General features: G+C 42.1%; 1 protein-coding gene across 1 annotated transcript in view; it reads right to left on the bottom strand.

Annotated features, from left to right (window-relative positions):
- CTNNBL1 (catenin, beta like 1) overlaps positions 1–19908 on the bottom strand; it is a 131441-nt gene that overhangs the window by 72592 nt on the left and 38941 nt on the right. Inside the window, 3 exon segments of the mRNA XM_006903619.1 lie at positions 9762–9916; positions 11375–11433; positions 11678–11750. Coding sequence (XP_006903681.1) covers positions 9762–9916; positions 11375–11433; positions 11678–11750 — 287 coding nt within the window.

The raw sequence follows: 19908 nt of genomic DNA, 5'->3' as shown, positions 1-19908 counted from the left end.
CAAAAGACTGGAGGTGAGCTGCCTGATACACTCAGGGGAACATTTTCTATAGCACCGCAGACTCTGCCACTCGCTCTCTTCTGTTCAGTGTATAGCTGCGAGCTGCCTGAGAGGTTCTGTACCTTAGACCCTTACTCTCAACCTCACACCTTCTCTTCTCTTTTCAAATACTCATATGGTCAGATAAGGACTGTTTTATGGGTAGGTGTTTTGGGGGGTTTGTTTTTTTTTTTCTTGTTATTCCTATATTCTAGGATGGCTACGTGCTATAATTTTCACACCATGAGCTCCATTTTTAAATAACACTTCAACAAGCTTCTTTTCCAAGATGTCTCCATCTGTCTTTGGCACGGGGAGGGAGTGGGGGAAGCCCAAAACAAAGCAGTTTCTTTTATTGATTCTGTCAAGCACAGTGGCGTCCAGACACTTTTAAGCCAGGCTGGAAAAAAACAGTCACCTGACAACAACACTAACACCTGGAGACTAGGGTAGAGGCACAATGCCTGTGAGGGAAGGGCAGGGACGAGTCACAGCCCTCTAAGAGCAGTTCCAGGAAACAAAAGCCAAGACTAATGCGCATGAAGGATTTCTTTGATTCTTGTGTAGAAAGGTGGTAAAAAAATGAATACTCAGACCATAATCCTAAATTACTCAGGAGGAATGAAGTTGAGAGGTTCAAGTGCCCCATGAAGACACAAGCTGAAGGACAGACACTTGTGTGCCTTCTGCTCTGAAGCCCAGGATGTGACCAGAGAGCTGCCAGGGCAGCAGGGGCAATAAGCCCAGGCTTAGAGCCGACGTCTCTTCTGGCCTCCCTTGAAGCATGAAGATCCAGATCACAACGATGCTATGAACCATCCCTGTGTGCTTCATACTAGCACCAGTGGCAGAAATGGGACAGGAAAGAGGACTTCCAGCAGGATATTCTGTTCCCAGCTACATGGGTTCTTATAAGCCACTCTCCTTTGAAATCCTATAACCTAGTGGTTCTAAACAGTAAAAAAAAAAAGACGTAAAAAGTGTTTCTCAGATCCTCTCAGCCATTTAGTGAATATTTACTGACGATCTGAAGTGCATCTGTGGTTAGCTGCTGAGGACAGGAAGACCTTTGATGACCTTACAGCTTAGTCAGAACCCAGACACACAGATGAAAATCCTGCAGGGTGGTATGTGCGCTAATAAAGGTAAGCTAAAGATCCTACAACAGAGAGGATGCCAACTTTCAAAATTTCAGGGGTAGGGAAGTGAGGACAGGTGTGTGTGGGGGGTGGGGGGGAAGTAGCACAGAGCAGAAGGCTGCTTGGAGAAATTGAAACCTATGTATCAAGGGTGCATCACTCAGAGAAAATGAAATGTATTAAGGGATCTAAACGAGTTTGGTTTGGAGGAAGGAATGTAAGTATGTAGAAAGAAGAAAGGAGATATGGCAAAAGGAGAATTAGGTAGCAACCACATCCTGGAGAGACTTGACGCTATTTCAAATATACACAAAGAAATAAGGTTTCAATTTTTTAAAAGGTAATCACTAACAGAAAAGAAATAGAAAAATAATCTCCAAATCTCCAGAGAAGACAAACATACAATGAAAGAGACAAAAAATACGTAGGAGAACAAACCAAACCATCAACAAAACCAGAAACCACAATACGCAGATAGGAAAAGGGCCACATAATAAGAGTTACTACAATAAAAAGCAATTAGGTTGAATGCAAGTGCTTAAAGACAAACTCTCACCTTAAATTAAAAACAAACCACTATATATTCTAACAAGAGCCATATACTCACCTATTTGAAGGCAAACACATTAGATTTTTTAAAAGCTATATGCTGTTAAGAGGAGTCAGACATAAAAAAATATATTTAAAAAAAACCCCTAAACTGAAGGTGGACTAGACAATTGCTTTTTTTCTTGTTGTATACCATCAAATCAGATCTGATTGGCACAGGAGGAGATTGCCCCTCCTTCTGCAGCAGAGCACCTGGTGGATTTGAACTGTGTGCCTTCAGAATTGCAGCACAGCTTCTTGCCACTAGGCCATGAGAGCTCCCTTAGATAATTATTAAGAAGTCAAAACAAGTTACGTATTTGTAACAGACTCATAGTGATCCTGTGAAACCTTGCCCTTCCTACCCTGTACCATCTTCAAGATCTCCACCATGATCAAGCCCACTGTTGCAGTCACTGTGTGAGGTGCTGGCTTAAAAGTTGGCTTTTCTAGCCATTATGTTAGCCCTCTCTGGTCTCAAGCTACTTTTACTGCAGACACACAGTCCTGCAAATCATTAACAGCTGTAGGACTAGGATAAGTGAGAGTGCTTCCCACACTGAGCCGTAAGGCTTGGGAGAGACTGGAGCATCAAGACCCTGACGATGGTGGTGAAGAGACTGTGGCAATGTTGTAGAGAACTGTGGCAAAGTGTTACCCTGAGGCTTCTTGCACTTGTGCTGGCCACTGATAAAGGTTCTGCTGTTCTTGCTGGATGATTGAAGGAAAAGCTGACTTCTAACTGCCCCGAGGCAAACCTTGCTGGATAATTGAGGAAACCAGAGGCTTCCTGAATTTGTGTGGCTGAACTCAAACTAGGAATTTTACTAATTAAAGAATTATGTTTTGCTGTTAATCTGGCTTGGGACTGCTGGATTAAATCTGGACTTGTTTTATGAGAGATTCTTTACCTCTCCCACTCCCCAACCTCTAGTAAACCCCACTCTTGGTACCACAACTGTGAGTAAAGTCTGTGAGTCAACAATGAATACTGATCTCAGTGATGGGTGAAAATAGGTGCAGCAGGATGGGGGATGAGGGGGTGTGTCTGACCTAGCACTGCTGTTTTATGCTATGAATATTTTTTAAGAGGGACAGTTCCCCTTTATGAAATGGGCAGAAGTGAGACTCAGCCACCCTCATGTCCCATCTGCTCCTTTTACAAGATGTTACCCCTCCTCACTGAGGATTTTCCTCTCTTTCCTGACCCTCTACTTTTTTAAGCATGATGATGCCTTTTTTCCAAGGATTGGTACTTTCTGACAACATGCCCAAAGAATATGAGATGAAGTTTCACCACTCTTGCCTCTGAGAGACATCCTGGTTGCACTTTCTCCCATCAGATATATTTGTCCTTTTAAAGCACTGACTGAAGATCAAAAGACTACAGCCTTCAGTATGAACTACATTTCAACATCTGGAAAACAAAAATTCTAACTGGGCCCAAAGCCAAAACAACAGCAAATGGAGAAAAGACGGAAATTCTCAACGCTTTCATTTTACGTGAATCCACAATCAACACCCTTGGTAGCAGCAGTCAAGAAATGAAGAGATGTGCTCGATACACATGGACCTCCTCAAAGTGCTAAAGCGCAAAAAGCTTCGCCTACCCAAGTCATTTTTTAATTGCTTTGTATGCATGTGAAAGCTGGACAATGAATAAGGAAGATCAAAAAAGAATGGATGTCTTTGAATTTTGATGCTGGTGAGGAGTCCTGTATGTCCCACAGACTCTGCCAAAAGAACACCCAATCTGTCTCAGAGGAAGTGTAACCAGGGTGTTCTTTGGAGGCAAGAAGGGTGAAAATTTTAAAACAGCAAATTAAAAGGAAAATACAAAAAGGGGTTACAATGGCAATTTAGATAGGAGAGAGTCTAAATAAAATAGACAAATTTCAGGAAAACTGTAAAACTGTACATTTTCTTAGGAAAATTAGAACGCTAATGAAAGAAATCAAAGAGCTAGAGAGAAACACTGGCAGACTCTTTACTGAAAAAACGACTATTCTCCCCAAAATAATCACAGATCTGATGCAATCCTAATCAAAACTGCAGTACAGTTTTTGTAGAAACTGCAGATTGATCCCAAAATTTATATAGAAATACTAAACAACTTAGAATGATTCTTAAAACTAAAGTTGGAGACCTCAATCTACTTGGTTGGAAGACTGAGAAAGAAATAATGAAGACAGTATGGTAGTGGTAAAAACATGGGCACAGAAATCAATGGATTATGATCTATGTGCATTTCCTAATACATCGGCCAAGTGTGAAATGTGGCTAATGCAATGTAGGAAAAAAAGAAATGTAAATTTTATGAAATCTAAATACAGACGAAAATCAGTATTCAAACTGAGTTATAACTCTAAACACACCGATGATTTAGTATAATAATATAGTAAATTTAAAATATTAAAACACAGAAAACACGATAGAAATTTTAGTATGGTTTACGTGTTGAAAATGATTTTTAACATACTGAGTTAAAGAAAAATATTAAGACTAATTTAATCAGTTTAGTATTTTAAAGTGGTGGCCTAGTGGCAAGAAACTGCACTGCAATCTAGACTGCCATCAAGACCACCAGCTGCTCCAAGGAAGGATGAGCAATCTCCTTACGTGTGATTAACCTGCCTCTGAAAACCCACTGGAGGGTCTGCTATGAGTCAGTTCTAGCTCTGTGATACACAACCACCACCACCACCACCACCAAATTCAAAATCACGTATCTTATTCACCATATATTTCTGTTAGACAGTACTAGTCCATGTTTTCATTGTGGTGGAGGAAGCAATTATACACATCTGTCAAAATTCAAACTGCACATGTAAAGTTGATAAAAATACTAGATTGAGTATTGCATGAATTTATCTCTATAAATGTGTATAATATGTAAGCACGCATATAAATTACTACCTTATTTGTGAGATTTCATCGAATCAGAAGTGGAATAAACCCCATTCACTGGATATAGATGTAGAAAATTAACTGCTCCTCATCTATGACCTCAGCAGGTACTTCAACTTTTACATTTACTACATTAAACAATAATATAGTTAGTTATTCAGTGTCTGCTATCCTCACTAGACTATGAACTTCTTGCAGGTTGGAATTCTATTTTATTCGTCTCTGTATATGCCTAGCACTTATACCATATGCCTAATCAGTGTTTCAACAGTAGCATGCTTGCTAGGGAAAGAACAGTCGCATATGCCGAAATATTGACTCTTTAATTTCTGTGATATCCAAGCAAACTTGGTAGTATTATCTCTATCATTTCAGATGAAGAAACTGATGACCACAAGTCCAGAAAGGTTACAGTAACTCAGTCACAGTAATAGAGCCAACAAAGAAAAAGCTACATTCTAAACCTGTATTTATTTCAACCTCAAAGTCTATTCTTTCATTTACCCTTCTCCTAGAGGAAATTTTACAACTGCTTAATGCGTGAGTGAGCCAGATTAAATTCAGTGTATAGGGGCAACGAAAAGGACCACGCCATTGGGAGGGCTACGTACTCTATCCAGAAAACCACGTGGCAGCTCTTGCCAGAAGCCAGGTGTGGTTAGGAGTTGGCTCTTACCCACAGCAAACCTACCAACTCCAGGTAAAAGAGCATGAAGCCCTGCCCAAGCCTGCACCATCCTCCCAATCCTGCATGGCTGATCCCACTGCTGTAGCAAAGGCCAGTACACCTTTCTGAGGCTGTTCTCTTGCTTACCTACACTCTACTAAGCATGATGTCTTTCTCTGGAAGGCTAGGAAGGGTGACTCTAGTAGGGGCTAAAAATCCCTTCCAATTAAAATTGCCATTTGGGAGTCAGAAGAAGAAAAATGACACAGGATAAAGAGCATGGGAAAGACGAAAAAAGAAATGCTGAGTCTGCTAATTGAGGCAAAAAGAATTAATTTAGCAGCAACTTCTGTATTCAAAAATAAGAAGTTAGGAAATCTTAGAGAGCTACAGTTTCTTAGGCCTTTTGGAGCTCCTCTTTAATTAGCCTCCCAGAACCTTGGCATTCCGGTTTGAATAATCCATATTCCTGGTTATTTATTCAGCTCCCCTCTGCTGCACATTACCGAGCCATATGCTACAGGAATCCATCACTTCACATTCACACTCAAACATCCAACGACGCTGGCAGTTCAGACCTTTCAGAGGCTTAGGGGAAAGTCCCAGGAGAGTGTAGTATTAAGGTTAGAAGGTCCAAGAAGTCAACTGCAATTCCTTTATATGCTATTAACTGGGGAAAAGGTGGGTCATTTCGACAAAAAGGACAGGCAATTAAAAGGGTAAAGGAGATAAACAAACAACTGACTCAAGAGAATAAAGCAGGCAAAAATCAGCTCAACACTGAAGGCCTCTGAGTAATTTCCCTTGCTTTCCCCTGCACTTTAAGAAATCTTTTTGTAAAAGCAATTCCTCAAAGACTTTCAATCAATCGGAGGTCTGATGTGTATTAAGTGCACACGTACACTGCATCCCTAGCTTCATACAAGCTTTAAAGACAAAAAGATTTTCAAAATATATTCCTCAATAATCTGACACACCCAGATATTTTTTAAAAACAAAATGGTAACTGTAGCGTTTGTTATTAATGCTAAAACATGGGACATCACCTCAACATCATCAACAACAATTTCCTTATCGTTACTGAGAACTCTCTGGATTGTTAATGCCAAAGTACAGGAAACCTTTATTCATGAAACAGATTTAAAAGCAACGTTAACTTTGAAAAAGAAATCATATAGAAAATGATATGCTTAGGCAGTCTGAAAAAGCTGTTAAAAACAAAGAAAATCATTATGGAAGACAGAAATTCTGTCTTATTCAATTTTACATTAGTCCAGCACTTAAAAGAGTAACCGAACAAAATTTTAATATTGAGTTTTGTGTCTCTATGTTCTAAATTATATTCCTCAAACTCGGTGCCACTGAGTTGGAATGGACTCAAAGCCTGACCTTCCAGCAGGTTTCCAGAGGCTGTAAACCAAAGAGGAAGAGACAGCCCACGGTTCCCTCACAGAGCCGCTCTCGGATCGAAACTGCCTGCCTCTGCGTTGGCAGCGCCTTACCCACTTAGGTCCCCAGAACGCCAAACTGAGTAGACACACAGCAAATCTATTTTAACATTTCCAAAGAGATATCTTAGTTTAACAGAATTTTCAATGCATATAAGTAGAACTTTCAAGAATTTCTGGCTCGGTTTCATAAAGAACAATCCCACAGTAAGCAGTCTTTCAATCAAGTTAGCATACTTCAATGTCTCTCAATTCGAAAAATCGATCTCCTGGCTTACATCACATTGGTTCTCCCTGCCCTCTTCATCCGCTTCTCTTACTCACATCCTTAACTACATGTCTTAAAAAACTATGGGGAAAACTCCCCACCCCCCCAAAAAAAACCCTTTACGTAGACAAGCTATCTCTCTTGTTTTCAACTTACAGATTCTGTGAAATAATACTTACATAATATCCACTTTAAAGACTTTCAGACATTTGAGCATAAGTGAATACACAAACAACATCATAACATTTTCTATCTATTTTGGATATTTCACATCTCCTCGGCAGCCTAGTGGTAAGGAACTGTGCTGCCATCCCAAAGGCACAGAGTTTGAATCCACCTGCGGCTCCGCAGGATAAAGACAGGCAACCTCCTCCTGTGTGACTTACTGCCTCTGAAAATTTGCTAGAGGGTCCGCTGTGGGTTAAGTTCTGACTTGATGGTACACAACAACAACAACACCATGTGAGGCTCAAGAAAACAAAAATCCTCACCACTGGACCAATATACAACATCCATAGAAGGAGAAAAGCTTGAGGTTATTATAGATCACATTTTACTTGGATCCACAATCAAAACCCATGGTAATGGCAGTCAAGAAACCTGAAGACAGGGATGGTGTCACCACTGTGAGTGATGGCTTCCTTGGCCGGGTCTTTGGGACGCCTGTGAGGGCCCACCAGAAGGTCAACAGCTCTGCTGCAGGACAACTGGCTCCAGCCCAGGCCTGGCTGGGGCTCCTGGACATGTGGGGGGTCTACCTACTGTGCCGCAAGTCCAGGGTAAGGGGCTCGGTAACAAGTGTCAGCCGTGTAACATCAGGTGCAAGTGTAAGCATGGCTGCCGGAGCGCCTGAGCACGGCAGACGTTCCGGTTGTCCTTCATGACAAGCTCACAGGTCGCACGCAGCTGAGCCACTGAACGTCACAAAGCTGCCTTCGGCACCTTCACTGAAGCCTTTTCCTCATCTCAGACCTCCTCTGAATTTTTGTTTTGCCCACAGAAGGACTTGAAAGGGTTCCAAAGTTTGTAGTTGGTACAGAAGAAAAAGACTGACGGTACAATTGAAAAGGGGCAATCAAACCTTGTCAAATTCCTTTCTTTAGAAAGATTTGGAATTTGGAAGAACTTTGAGCTTACACATCCACAAAATAATGACGCAGGAATTGTTGCCCTGGCCACCGGCAACTCACAACCCTTGCTAAGCTCCTCTTAATCTCATTTGTTCTGTAAATAATTTAAAATGTTTCCCATGAAGAAAAACCATTCATAATATCAATATTTGAAAAATTAGCAATTCATTCCTTAATGAATTAAATGTTCTTAATAGATACCAAAACAAAAAGCAATCAAAAGAAATGCTGTGTTAGGAAAATCTGCTGTCAAGGATCTCTCCAAAGCGCTCAAGATCATTAGTGTCAGTTTAAAGATGAAGGTGTGTCTGATCAAAGCTATGTTCAATTGCTTCCTGTGCATTTGAAAATTGGGCAATGAGTAAGAAACAAAAAATGGTGGGGTTGGAGAAGAGCACTGAATATTCCCTCCACTGCCAAAAGAACAAACAAGTCTGTCCAGGAGGAAGTACAGCCAGGGGGCTCCTTAAAGGCCAAGCTGGTGAAACTTCCTCTCACATCCTTTGGGCATGTTGCTGAGAGGGGCTGGTCCTTGGAGAAAAACCTCATGCTGGGAAAGGTGGAGGGGCTGAGAAAGAGAGGAAGACCTTCATTCAAGATGGTCCTGACATGGTGACTGTAACAAGGGGCTTAATCCCGGAGGAGATCAGGAGGACAGTGCAGGATAGCGCAGGTTTAGGTCTGCTGTTCACAGAGTCACTGCGAGTTGTAACATCACATAACAACAAGAAGATGCTAGGCTCACAGTAAATGGACAATGCATAGTTGAATAAATGCATGGGGGAAATAAATTATAAAAAACGTGGGATAAGACAGGTATGTGTGTGATAGACAGAGTGTGAGAAAATTTAACATGGGATAAATTCAGGCATTAATTACTTGATTTCTCCAAAACGGAAACAAGGACATCTACCTTCAATGAGGTGATCGTATTATCAGTTGACACAACAAGAAGATACAAACAGACCAAAACACACATAATACACTTTTTATTTAACCCACTATTTGAGCTCTGGTGGCCTAGTGGTAAGACGCTGTGCTGTAATCCCAAAGGCGTGCATTTTTAATACACCTGCTGCTTCAAGGATGAAGAATGGGCAATCTCCTCTTGTGCAATTTAGTGTCTCTGAGAACCCACTGGAGGGTCAGCTATGAGTTGGTTCCAATTTAACAGCAAACAACAACATAACCTACTTTCAGAGGCCATGGTGGCACTATAGTTAAGCACTTGGCTGATAATAGAAATACTGGCAGTTGGAACCTACCAGTTGCTGCACAGGAGAAAAGACCTGGCAAAGTGCTCCTGAAAGGTAACAGTCTGGGAGATCCTACCCGGGGGCTGTCCTTCTTTGTCATAACAGGATCCCTAAGAACTGGACTGACTCTTTGACACACAGGCACACAATAAGAGCAATATAACACATATACGCACATACATTACTGAAGATTTACTCTTTTATGTGGGTAGGAAGAAACAACAGAGTCAAAGAGCATGGCTTAATGCTCTTGACTAGCCAGGCTTCCAGTGGCGAGTCAGACAACAAGTATAGGAGAGCAGGGAGATTAGCAACATACCTGAGCATGAGATTCATCAGCTGAAGTCCCTCACCCTTCAGGAAGCGCTCACGATTAGAACTGAGCATGAGGCAGGAACAGAGCGAATCAAAGAGATTCTCCATCATCTCTTGTTCCTCCGCTGTGCTGGGATTGTGTCTTTTAAACACGTGTCACTTCTGGAGAGTGGCGTGGATTGCGTCCTGTTCTCGTATCTTTTCCTTGTTTTTGTTGTTGTCCTTTCGCAATCTGGCCCGTCCTTCGCTGTCCTCCGGTTTGTTGGCTTCAGCTTGCCTCTTTGCCTTCCGCCTCTTTCTCAGTTCCTGGAGGCGTGTCTTTTTGGGTGCCTGTTATCACATCTCTGGCTTTCAGTTTTTGTTGTTTTTCACAATATTCAGCTTGTTGTTGAGTCTGTCTGTGTTTTCTTTTTCCGGTTCGTTCAGCCTTTCCAAATTCTTTTCCTTGTGTGCTAGGACCTGTCCATCCACTCTGGCGTCGATGTGTATTTCTGCCGCGTCTTCGGTCTCCTTCTGGGTGTCTCTTTCTGTTGGTTCTTGAGGCGTCTGAATCTCTGCTTTCTCGACATCTGTATTCTCGTGTCCCCTCTTTCTAAGAAGCGACTGCACTGCGTTCTGGTCCACTATGGGTTGGTGCGGGTCTGGGTTTGTTGCGACCCGGTGCTTTTGCTGTGTGTTGTCGTTGGGGTGGCTCTCTGTCTCCTTGAGGGTCTAAAAGAGAAGGTTTGTCTTTGCCAAAGATCTATAGCACGTTGAGGGGGAAACCGTATTAACAGTATATGCATACGCATACAATCTATTACAGAATGATCAATAAATAAACTGGCAGGAAGAGGACTAAGCACCTTCCTCAGAGCTGGAGACAGATTCCAATTTAAAAACTTTGTTTTGAGGGTGGAAGCCAAGCACTTGGGCTCTGGCTCCAAGACAGAAGCTGTATGCAAACTGAGAGCTCAGACACTCCCAACACTCTCAAGTTTTAATCCAAATGATCTATTTTCAGTCTTGTTTTTGGGAGTAGCACAGATGAGATTTGTTAGAAGAAATTTTAAACAGTATTTCCAGAATGCCAGCAGAACAACATTTCAATTGGATTTCTATTTCTTACAGTGAGCAAATGGCAATTTCCATTTCTCACAGCAGCCTCCAATACTTCACCCTTCCCTCCCCTCTCCTCTGTGACCTTCACCCTGCTGCACTGGAACTTGCATTCGTTCCTTGAGCTTATCTGGATCTTATATGAATAGATTCTATTTTTAGTGACAGATTGAAAAAGAGGTGACTATCTTGGGAGTGGGTCAACTCTGACAGTAATTTGGTCTTTTTGGCCCAAGAACACACATATAGGCAAAGCACACCTCTTTCTGAGTGACACATATCTTATCATTAGACTGGAAAAGTCTATACTGGGTATAAACAGTGGCATGTGGTCACAAAGAGCAAGTGACCAAGGAAAGGAGCTAAACCGTGTACCTCTAGTGTACCCTCAAAGCTGCCATGCACCTCCATACTGCCTGCATCATGTGGCTTTTTCTGCCCCACGATTTCCAGCTCCACCTCCCATTTAAATGAGGTCATGCATCTTCATGGCAGACAGGAAGTCTAAGAATTACTCACGGATAACTGCTGAAGAAGCACATCGATTCCATCCAGTTCTCCGAGCAATTCCCTGTTTTCTAAAAGGAAGGAAAAAAAATAAGAGGAAGGGGAAAAAAAAATGAAGCTAACTGTCAGATTTTACAGCCGTCTAACACTGATACATCAGCAAACAAAATCAATACAGCTTGACAGAGTACAAAAGCTGCACGGGGAGTGCGAGGGAGAGCAAGGGGATGCCAAAGGCAAGAGAGCTCGCTGTCATGATCTGAAACAAGCCGGGCTCCTGTCCTCACAGAGGAGCAGCCCGAGAGGGAGGCTCACCGTCGTTGTCCTGGAGCAATATGGCCAGCACTTCACTGCAATACAGTTTGTTGGCATCAAACGGCATCTTTGCCTGTGGGGAAAAAGGAGAGAGGAGGTTACATTAAGGGGCCTTGCTGCCTTCCCCAGGACAAATTTCTCAAAAGTTCTAGGATCTGAGTTAGGGTGAAGCACAAGTGAGAAAGGGGAAAAGGCAGGTTAAGAATCAGAAAACAAAAACCAACTAGTAGTGCATAGCAGATACAGATAGAGACATATATTTATGTATACTTAACATTCAATAGTTGATGACTGCATATACTCTCACATTCCTAACGTCCAGGGACAAAAGCTCCTTCCTTTGTGAAACCTTCTCAGAGAATCTATTTCTGGTTCAGAGACGAGTGACCAGCACACAGCAGGTACTCAAATCTTCACTAAACAAATTATTTCATGTTTTGAAATTTTTTAAAGACTAGCATCTATCATGAAGCTTCTGTCACAAGTTGCAACTGTAAAACTTGGGGGCCAATTAGCTGGTATAAAATCAGGAACGTCAAAAAGAAAGCAGCTCCTGTTTCAATGAATGGGATGTATAACAAAGTAGGTCCCTGTTGGATTTTTTTTTAATGCTTAAATATTAATTTGAAACCATAAACCTATGTGTTCCTATGCCATAATCAGCCTACTATTTAAAAAGGAAACCACATTAAATATGCAAAAAATGTGTTAATATTTTAACACCCAAATTACTACCCACAATTCTTTGCCTGCCGCATGCTCTGCTACTTGGGAGCCTCAGAGGGGGCACATCTACTGTAGAGAGTATCTTTCATGGCCACCCCCACTGTTGTTCCAACTGAGAGACGCAAATACCTCTCCATTAACAGTGCCCCTCAGATAAAGCTATACAGAGAGAAGCGAGCCTCTTAATGTGTTTTTATTTATAGTACCCATTGTCCTTGGAATGCAGGCACCTAACAGGAGCTGCTAATCTGAGGCAGACTTGCTATCTATTCAAGTTTTTGAAATGACAAATAATTTCTGTACCTAGAAAGGACAAGGGAAGTGTTTCTCGTGGAGCTAACACCTCCCCGCACCTTAGCACCATTCACAGTTCTGTTTGGACATTGATTTTGTACTTAAGAAGGAAGAGTGGCCCCTGGTGAAGCCACATTGTGTCTTTTCTGTTTTCTGTGCACGTCTTCCTCGTCAAGTCTAAGTGCACCCCACAGGGTTTTGGGAGGCTGACCAGGTATGACCCATCTTAGATTAAAAGATGTGTAAATGCAAGGTCTTACGTGTGCTGACTGCAAGGTATGCTCCCTGGGTAGGCTTCCAGCCTTGTTCCAGAAAGCTCAGTGTAACAGCCACAGTTTAAATGCAGTCTCCCAGGCATTTTACTTTAAGAAAAAAATGCGTTACAAAAATCAAAGCACAAAGCTGAAAAAAAGCCAAGGGGTGATTTTCCACCAGAATCAAGGATTTTGATAATAACTTACTCAAATTATCTAACTTTCAAATATTACTACTATACTATATTTAAGTCACAACCAACTTCTACACAGCTTTCTAGGCTCAACTCTCACAGGCTCTTCACAAATTTCCTGCACGGTTTGGACAAAGGATGCCTCCCTTCTGGAATTTCTTCCCTAATCTGGAAACAGAGGACAGCAGCATCCAGTTGGTTGTGATATTCAGAAGTAATGTATTGACGACATCAAGAATGATGCTTTCTTTGCACACACTCAAAAACGCAAATTCACTGCCAATGAGTTGATGATTCTGACTCAAATGGATTCTCCAGTGGGTCCCCTAGGCTGTAAATTTTTACAGGAAGACAATGTCCATTTTCCTCTCGAGAAGCACCTGGTGAATGTGAACTGCCAACTTTACAGTCAGCAGCCCGGCACCAGCAAGGGTGAGAGTCAATATAGGAAATTCACTTAAAAGCCGTGATGATGATGACAACCATCAAATATTTAATCCAGTAGAAAAGAAAGCAGGCCTGGTGGGACTGGAGAACGTGATCTTACGTCTTGCTGAAGACTGAGGTAGCCAAGAAGATTTTGCTTCAGTTTAAGTCAGACCGCGTTACAGATATTCGGTCAAAGTCAAGAGAAAGGAGAATTCACTCAGCAAATGCAGGCTCCTGGCATTTACAAAGTTAACCACTGGGACTTGGAGCTTCTCAGGCTCCCTTCTACCCAGGAGCTTGGCGATCCTGTCTTTCAGGTGTCAGAGTAATTATAGAGTCAAGAATAGTTTGTTCTCAGCACGTAGTAGCCTTCAATAAAATGAAACTTCACCTTTTGGAGAACTGCTGCTTTTTTGGAAAGTACAAAACAATTATGTGATCACCCGCAGTCAGAAACTACAGGCTATCTCTATGGCTCCCCTCTGGTACCGTGAACGCAGGGGCAAGTTCAGAGACACCTGCAGCCCTATACAACTGTCAAAACAGATTGTGCCCTGCAAATTCCCAACCTCCAGTCAAAAGAGGCAAAGGACTTAGCATCAACCAGTTGTACCTAAAGCTTAACTTAGTTCTCAATTTATCCTCATATGATTAACATTCCAACAGTTTTTAAACATCAACGCAAAGATGAGGGAAAATGTCATTTTGTTTCATTACACATGAAAAAGAAAATGGTTTTGGTGTTATAGTATACAATATTCTAAAAAGCTGCCATTCTTTATTTTAAAAACAGTGATGTAATGTCTCTCACACTAGTGCTGTTCACCTGAAAACCATTTAATACAATCACCTGCTATAGGTTTCTCCCCCATTAGAACAAAGCAACCTAGTGTCATTTGGTGGATGAAGAGATCCATGAAACTGTCTACATCCTGCTAGACTCCAGTTCAAACAGCAGACAGACAAAATTAAAATGCCTGTCACCATCATGCCACACATTTTATTACTTGAGGATTTGAAATAAATATGTGATAATCAGTTATCAAGCAAGCTAAACATAGGCACCACAGACAGTGGTTCTCAGTCTCTAACATGAGCTCCATCGAGTCACCTGGAGGGCTTGTCAAAACACAGAATGCTGGGGTGTCCTCCACGTTACGGGGTTGGTGGGCCTGCAGGAAGCAGGAGAGTCAGCATTTCTAATAAGCTGCCAAGTGATGTTGAGGACGCGGGTCTGAGAAATCACACTTTCAAGGTCCCTTTGAGCAGATGCAAATATGACTGAGACACTATCTTTTGCTCTTAAGGAATCTAAGGATGGGGGGGTAGGTGTACACTAAAAATAAGAGTCTGTGAGATGATGGTATTAGCTCAACTTTAAGATGAAGAGAAGATGCTCCAAGAGGGTGTCACACAGTCACAGGTACATACTGGACATTTATCCACAAATTTTGACCAAAGAGCCACTAGGAAAAACTAACAAGGTTGATATTTTTTTAGGGAAAAAAGAGGGCGTTTGGAAGTAAAGAAGTGCTGTGGAAAGGGTGGTGGTTGTGTCACTGAGTTGACGGTGACTCATAATGACCCTATGAACAACCCTATGAACCTTGCCTTTTCCTGTGCCGTCTCACCATCTTCGACATACTTCAGCCACTGTTACAGTCACCAGGTCAACCCATGTTGTTGAGGGTGGGAAAGGCGCATAAGGAAAAGTCTGGAGGTCTGGGCTTTAATCCTAGCTCTGTCTCTAGGTATAGGTTTGGGCAAGGCACTTAATCCAGGTCTCCAGCTTTGATTGTTTTTTAATCTTTGAGGAAATTTACAATTTTCATTTCAGTTCTTAACTTTTATGCCAAATGATGTTGAGAATAAATGGCAGAGCAGGGACTGAAGCCAGCCCCTACAGGTGGTGTACAATTTAGAACTAAGGGAAGAGTCATTCCTGGTAGATAAAGTAATACGAGCAAAGACAGACATGGTGGTCAAAACAACTGTGACTTCTGCAGAACACGGGGTGGGTACAAGAGCTATCGAAAATGTTACAAGGTCAATGCTTAAACACTGAGAACTGGAAGGGCTGGACTGGCCCAGGTTACCCACACACCAAATCCATGGCTGTAGAGTTGATTCTAAACCATGATGGCTCTCTCAGGCTGAGAAAGCAGCTGTAGTGCCACAGACCTTTTTTTCTTTTATATTGGTTTGCTCACAAAGTTCATAAACATTGTGTTTCGTACTACTCTTCATTCATACTGTGTTTCATACAATCATCCCCTATGCATTATGTTTTATCATATCAATCACCATTGGACCTTGCCCAGTATTGTCCAGTTATTTCAGGTACCTGACAGATCCTTCCCATTTCCTTCATCTCCTCCCTCCACACACCAAACTGCAAATCCTACCCTCCTCACCCCTCCACTCCCATCGCTTCCCCCATTGGGTCCCCATACACGTTTTACTAGTTGCAGTATTTGTCCTTATGAGACTGAGTTAATTCACTAAGCATAATGCTCTCCAGTCTCCCCCAAGTTATGCAGCATTTTTTGAAAACGTTGCTCCTGAGTGCTGCGTAGTATTCCATTGTGTGAATGTACCACAATTTCCTAATCCATTAATCTGTGGTTGGACATTTGGGTTGTTTCCATGTTCTTACAATGGTGAATAATGTGTGTAGATCTCTGTTTGTGTCTCAGATTGAATTTCCTTGGGGTGTATTCCTAGTAGTCAAACAGTGGGTCATACAGAGTTTCTATGATCAACTTTTTGAGGAAAAACACCAAACTGTCTCCAGAGTGGTTGTACCATTTTACAATCCCATCAGCAGTGTGTGTGAGTTCCCACCTCTCCAAAATTTATTGTTTGCTGTCCTCCTAAAGTTTGTCACTGCTCTTGGGGTGAGATGGTAACTCACTGTGGTTTTGATTTGTATCTCTCTTACTGTCAGTGATTTTGAGCATTTTTTCATGTGTCAGTTGAACTGCCACATATTTTTTTCCATGTAGCAGCTGGGAGATTCATAGTACTGGGCTAGGAACCAAGTGCCTTGACTACTATGCCATCAGGGTACCACGGGCTAGGTTAAACAACCAAAAATGCCAAAACCCCACTGCTGTCCAGTTTATCCTGACTCACAATAATCCTCCACCTGGTCTCCAAGGCTGTAAGTATTCTAGGAGCAGACTGTCTGCATTTCTCCCTCAGAGCAGGGGGAGATTCATGCTACCAACCTTTGGTTAACAGCCCAACATGGTAACAACCCCCAAAGAAGGTGCAAGCTGCAGTAGAGGGCACTGAGCATCACTGTAGGTAGATGCCAAAAAAGGTAATGGCGTACTGAAAAAGGAAATTCAAATCAGTCTGGGATGTCATGTGGGAATTTAAAAGAAAATCTACCGCCACCAGAGAGAGACTGGGACAGCAGTTCTGACAATCTGTATTTTTTTGAAGTGTTACAGGTAATTCTAATACAAACTCCCACTGCCTTAGAGATCTTTACCTTAAGAAGCATTATCACATAAGATCTTTCTAACAATCTGCACGGCTGGACAGGCTGGACTATGACCCCAGACGAGTTAAGGGTCCTCTGCCTCCAGTTACACTGCTAATAATGGGAAACGGCAGGATCTGGCTTCAGCATTCTCTACTGCACATGAAGTTTATGACAGTGAGAATTTAACAAGCATTTCCCCACATCATGAAAAATAAGAGCAAGACATTCCTTTTGAAGTCCTGCCCTCTTGCTGGCACAACCCCTGAGAAGGGCTTTCTTTCATTAATGTTCTGGGCAGCACATTTTTAAGGATTTCTGAGGGTATTCACTTACTAGTAAAATAACTAAACAGGATTTTAATGTTTAAATACCTCAGAACCTTAAAGAATCATTTTAGAGAGAACCAATCCTATGCCTAAAAGGCAAGAGCCGATGGCTTGCCACACTATCAATAGACCTGCTTTATTAGGATCATAAGGGTAATGGAACCTAAGCCTAACACCCAAAGGTTTCAATTTTCTGTCCTATGTTAGCTACTCCAAAAGACAGTTAAATTCTGGAGACTCTGGCCAAGTTTTAACACTTTTCAAGAGGCAGAAAGGTTTTATATTCTGGTTTAATGAAGGAACCTTGAGGGATCCTTGGATCAGGGTCAAGTCTCAAAGCTACAGTGGATTATTTTCCCTATTTTTAAGGTTGCGAATCCAATCTGTGACCACCACACCAACCACTAAGGTCTAAGATCCCTGGTATCTATCCACTCTCTGTTCTATTTTCTTCACCTCTGACTCCTCACTCTCAAAAAACATCACAAGCTTTGAGCAAAGAAGAGATTCTGTCAAGGCAACATGAAGGGAATTACATGAGGAAACAAGCCCAGTTCCCAAACTAAAGGACATCTAGACTGATGAAAGGAGGCCAAAAGGAAGTTGCCAAGACAATGATGCATGGATTAATGACCAGCTGACTCTGGTGGCCTCGTGTCAAGAAGCTGCGCTGCAATCCCAAAGACATATGGTTCGAGGCCACCAGCTGCTCCACGGGAGAGGAATGGGCAATCTTGTCCTGTGTGATTAACTGCCTCTCAAAATCCAGAGTGTCGGTTCCAACTCTATGGCACATAACAACTGCAGCACTGAGGGGAAGGCAGCGTGGGGTCCTACAGTCCTTATTATCCTTAATTATCCTTGGGTTCAGGCCTGTCAAGTATATGTGCTCTATGTGGGCTAGCGGAGTGCTAGAGACTGAAAGGTGCCCTCTCAAAAAGTGTGCTTGGCTTGGCCACGAGTCTCAGTATTATGCTGATATACATATCCTAACTGTTGTAAATCCTAACCTCTATGGTGTTAATGAGGCAGGATTAGTGGCAATTATGTTAATAAACTAATCTACAGGATTTGCCTGTATCGTTGAATCAATCTCTTTTGAGATATAAAGAGAGATTAAACAAGTAAAGAGAGATCTTGGGACCTTAGTGTTACCGAGAAAGAAGAGCCAAGAGCAGAGCATCTGCTATGGATCCAGGGCCCCTGTGTGACAAACTGCTTACATGCACAGAAAGACTGGTGGCAAGACATATGAAGACTGTCAAAAATATGTTAGGCTGACAGATGTACGCCTCCCTCCAGAACCAAAAGAGAGCTTCCCCTAGAGCCAGACCCGGAATTTAGCCTTCTAGCCTCTCTCCTGTGAGAGAACAAACTCCCTTTTGTGAAAGCCCCTCCACTCATGGCCGAGACAACCTGCTATACTGTGGCAGCTGTGATTTACCGTGGCGCTGGAAGCTCTGTCACCAGTATCGACAAAGAAGGACTTGGCATCAGAACTAGAGGAAGATTTAGTAACAACCTGTGTTATGCAGATGACACAACCTAGCTTGCAGAAAGTGAAGAAGACTTAAGCAGTTACTAAAAAAGATTAATGTAGGTTCAATGCAGATCACAACTCAACATCAAGAAAACAAAAATCCTCACAACACAACACAGGCAAGATCATTACAGATGAAGACTAACGTTGTCAACAATTCCATTTTCTATGGATCCACAATAGTAGCAGCTGCCCTCAATGACCTTAAAGTGCTAAGATGTGAAGATGTTAGTTTAAAGACTAAGGTATGCCTGACCTAAGCAATGGTATTTTCAAATGCTTCAAATGCAAGTGAGGGTTAGGCAATGAATGAGGAAGACAGAAGAAGAATGGATGTCTTTGAGCTGCGGTGTCAGTGGAGAGTAGTCTATACAGAAGCCCCTGCCAAAAGAACAAAGAAATCCATCTTGGAGAAAGTGCAACTAGGGTGGGTGCTCTTGAGAGTCAAAGATGGTGAAACTTCATCTCATACACTCTGGGCATGTTACCAGGAGATATCAGTCCTTGGAAAAGGACATCACACTGGGAAAAGCAGAGAGTCAAAGAGAGTCAGGGAAAGAGAGGAAGGTCCTTGATGAGATGGAATGACAGAGTCAATGCAACGCTGGGCCTGAGCATGACAGAGATCCTGAAGTTAAGGCATGATACAGCACGGTTTAGATCTTTGGTTCAAAGGGTCACTATGAGTTTTAGTCAACTCAATAATGTCTTCTCTTGTGGTATTCTTTACAGTGGACTGGATAACTAAGACGCTCTTGTTGTTAGGTGCCATCGCATCACCCTAAATTAGTATGTCATGTAAATCCGTATTACAGATTTCACAAGGAAAGATGGCCCAATAAGTTAGATTGGGAAGATCTGACTATTAGAAAGGGCAAAAATCACAGGACATATGACATATGACACCTTGTTATTGGCAATATTATTCAAAATGGTTGACTCTGGAGAACATTATGCTGAGTGAAATATCCCAGT

Source organism: Elephantulus edwardii, unplaced genomic scaffold (genome assembly GCF_000299155.1).
Source record: "Elephantulus edwardii isolate Elephantulus edwardi_28Jun2011 unplaced genomic scaffold, EleEdw1.0 scaffold00015, whole genome shotgun sequence".
Taxonomy (NCBI): Eukaryota; Metazoa; Chordata; class Mammalia; order Macroscelidea; family Macroscelididae; genus Elephantulus; species Elephantulus edwardii.
Note: the sequence above shows the minus strand (reverse complement) of the source record. Positions and strands in the feature narration are given on the sequence as shown.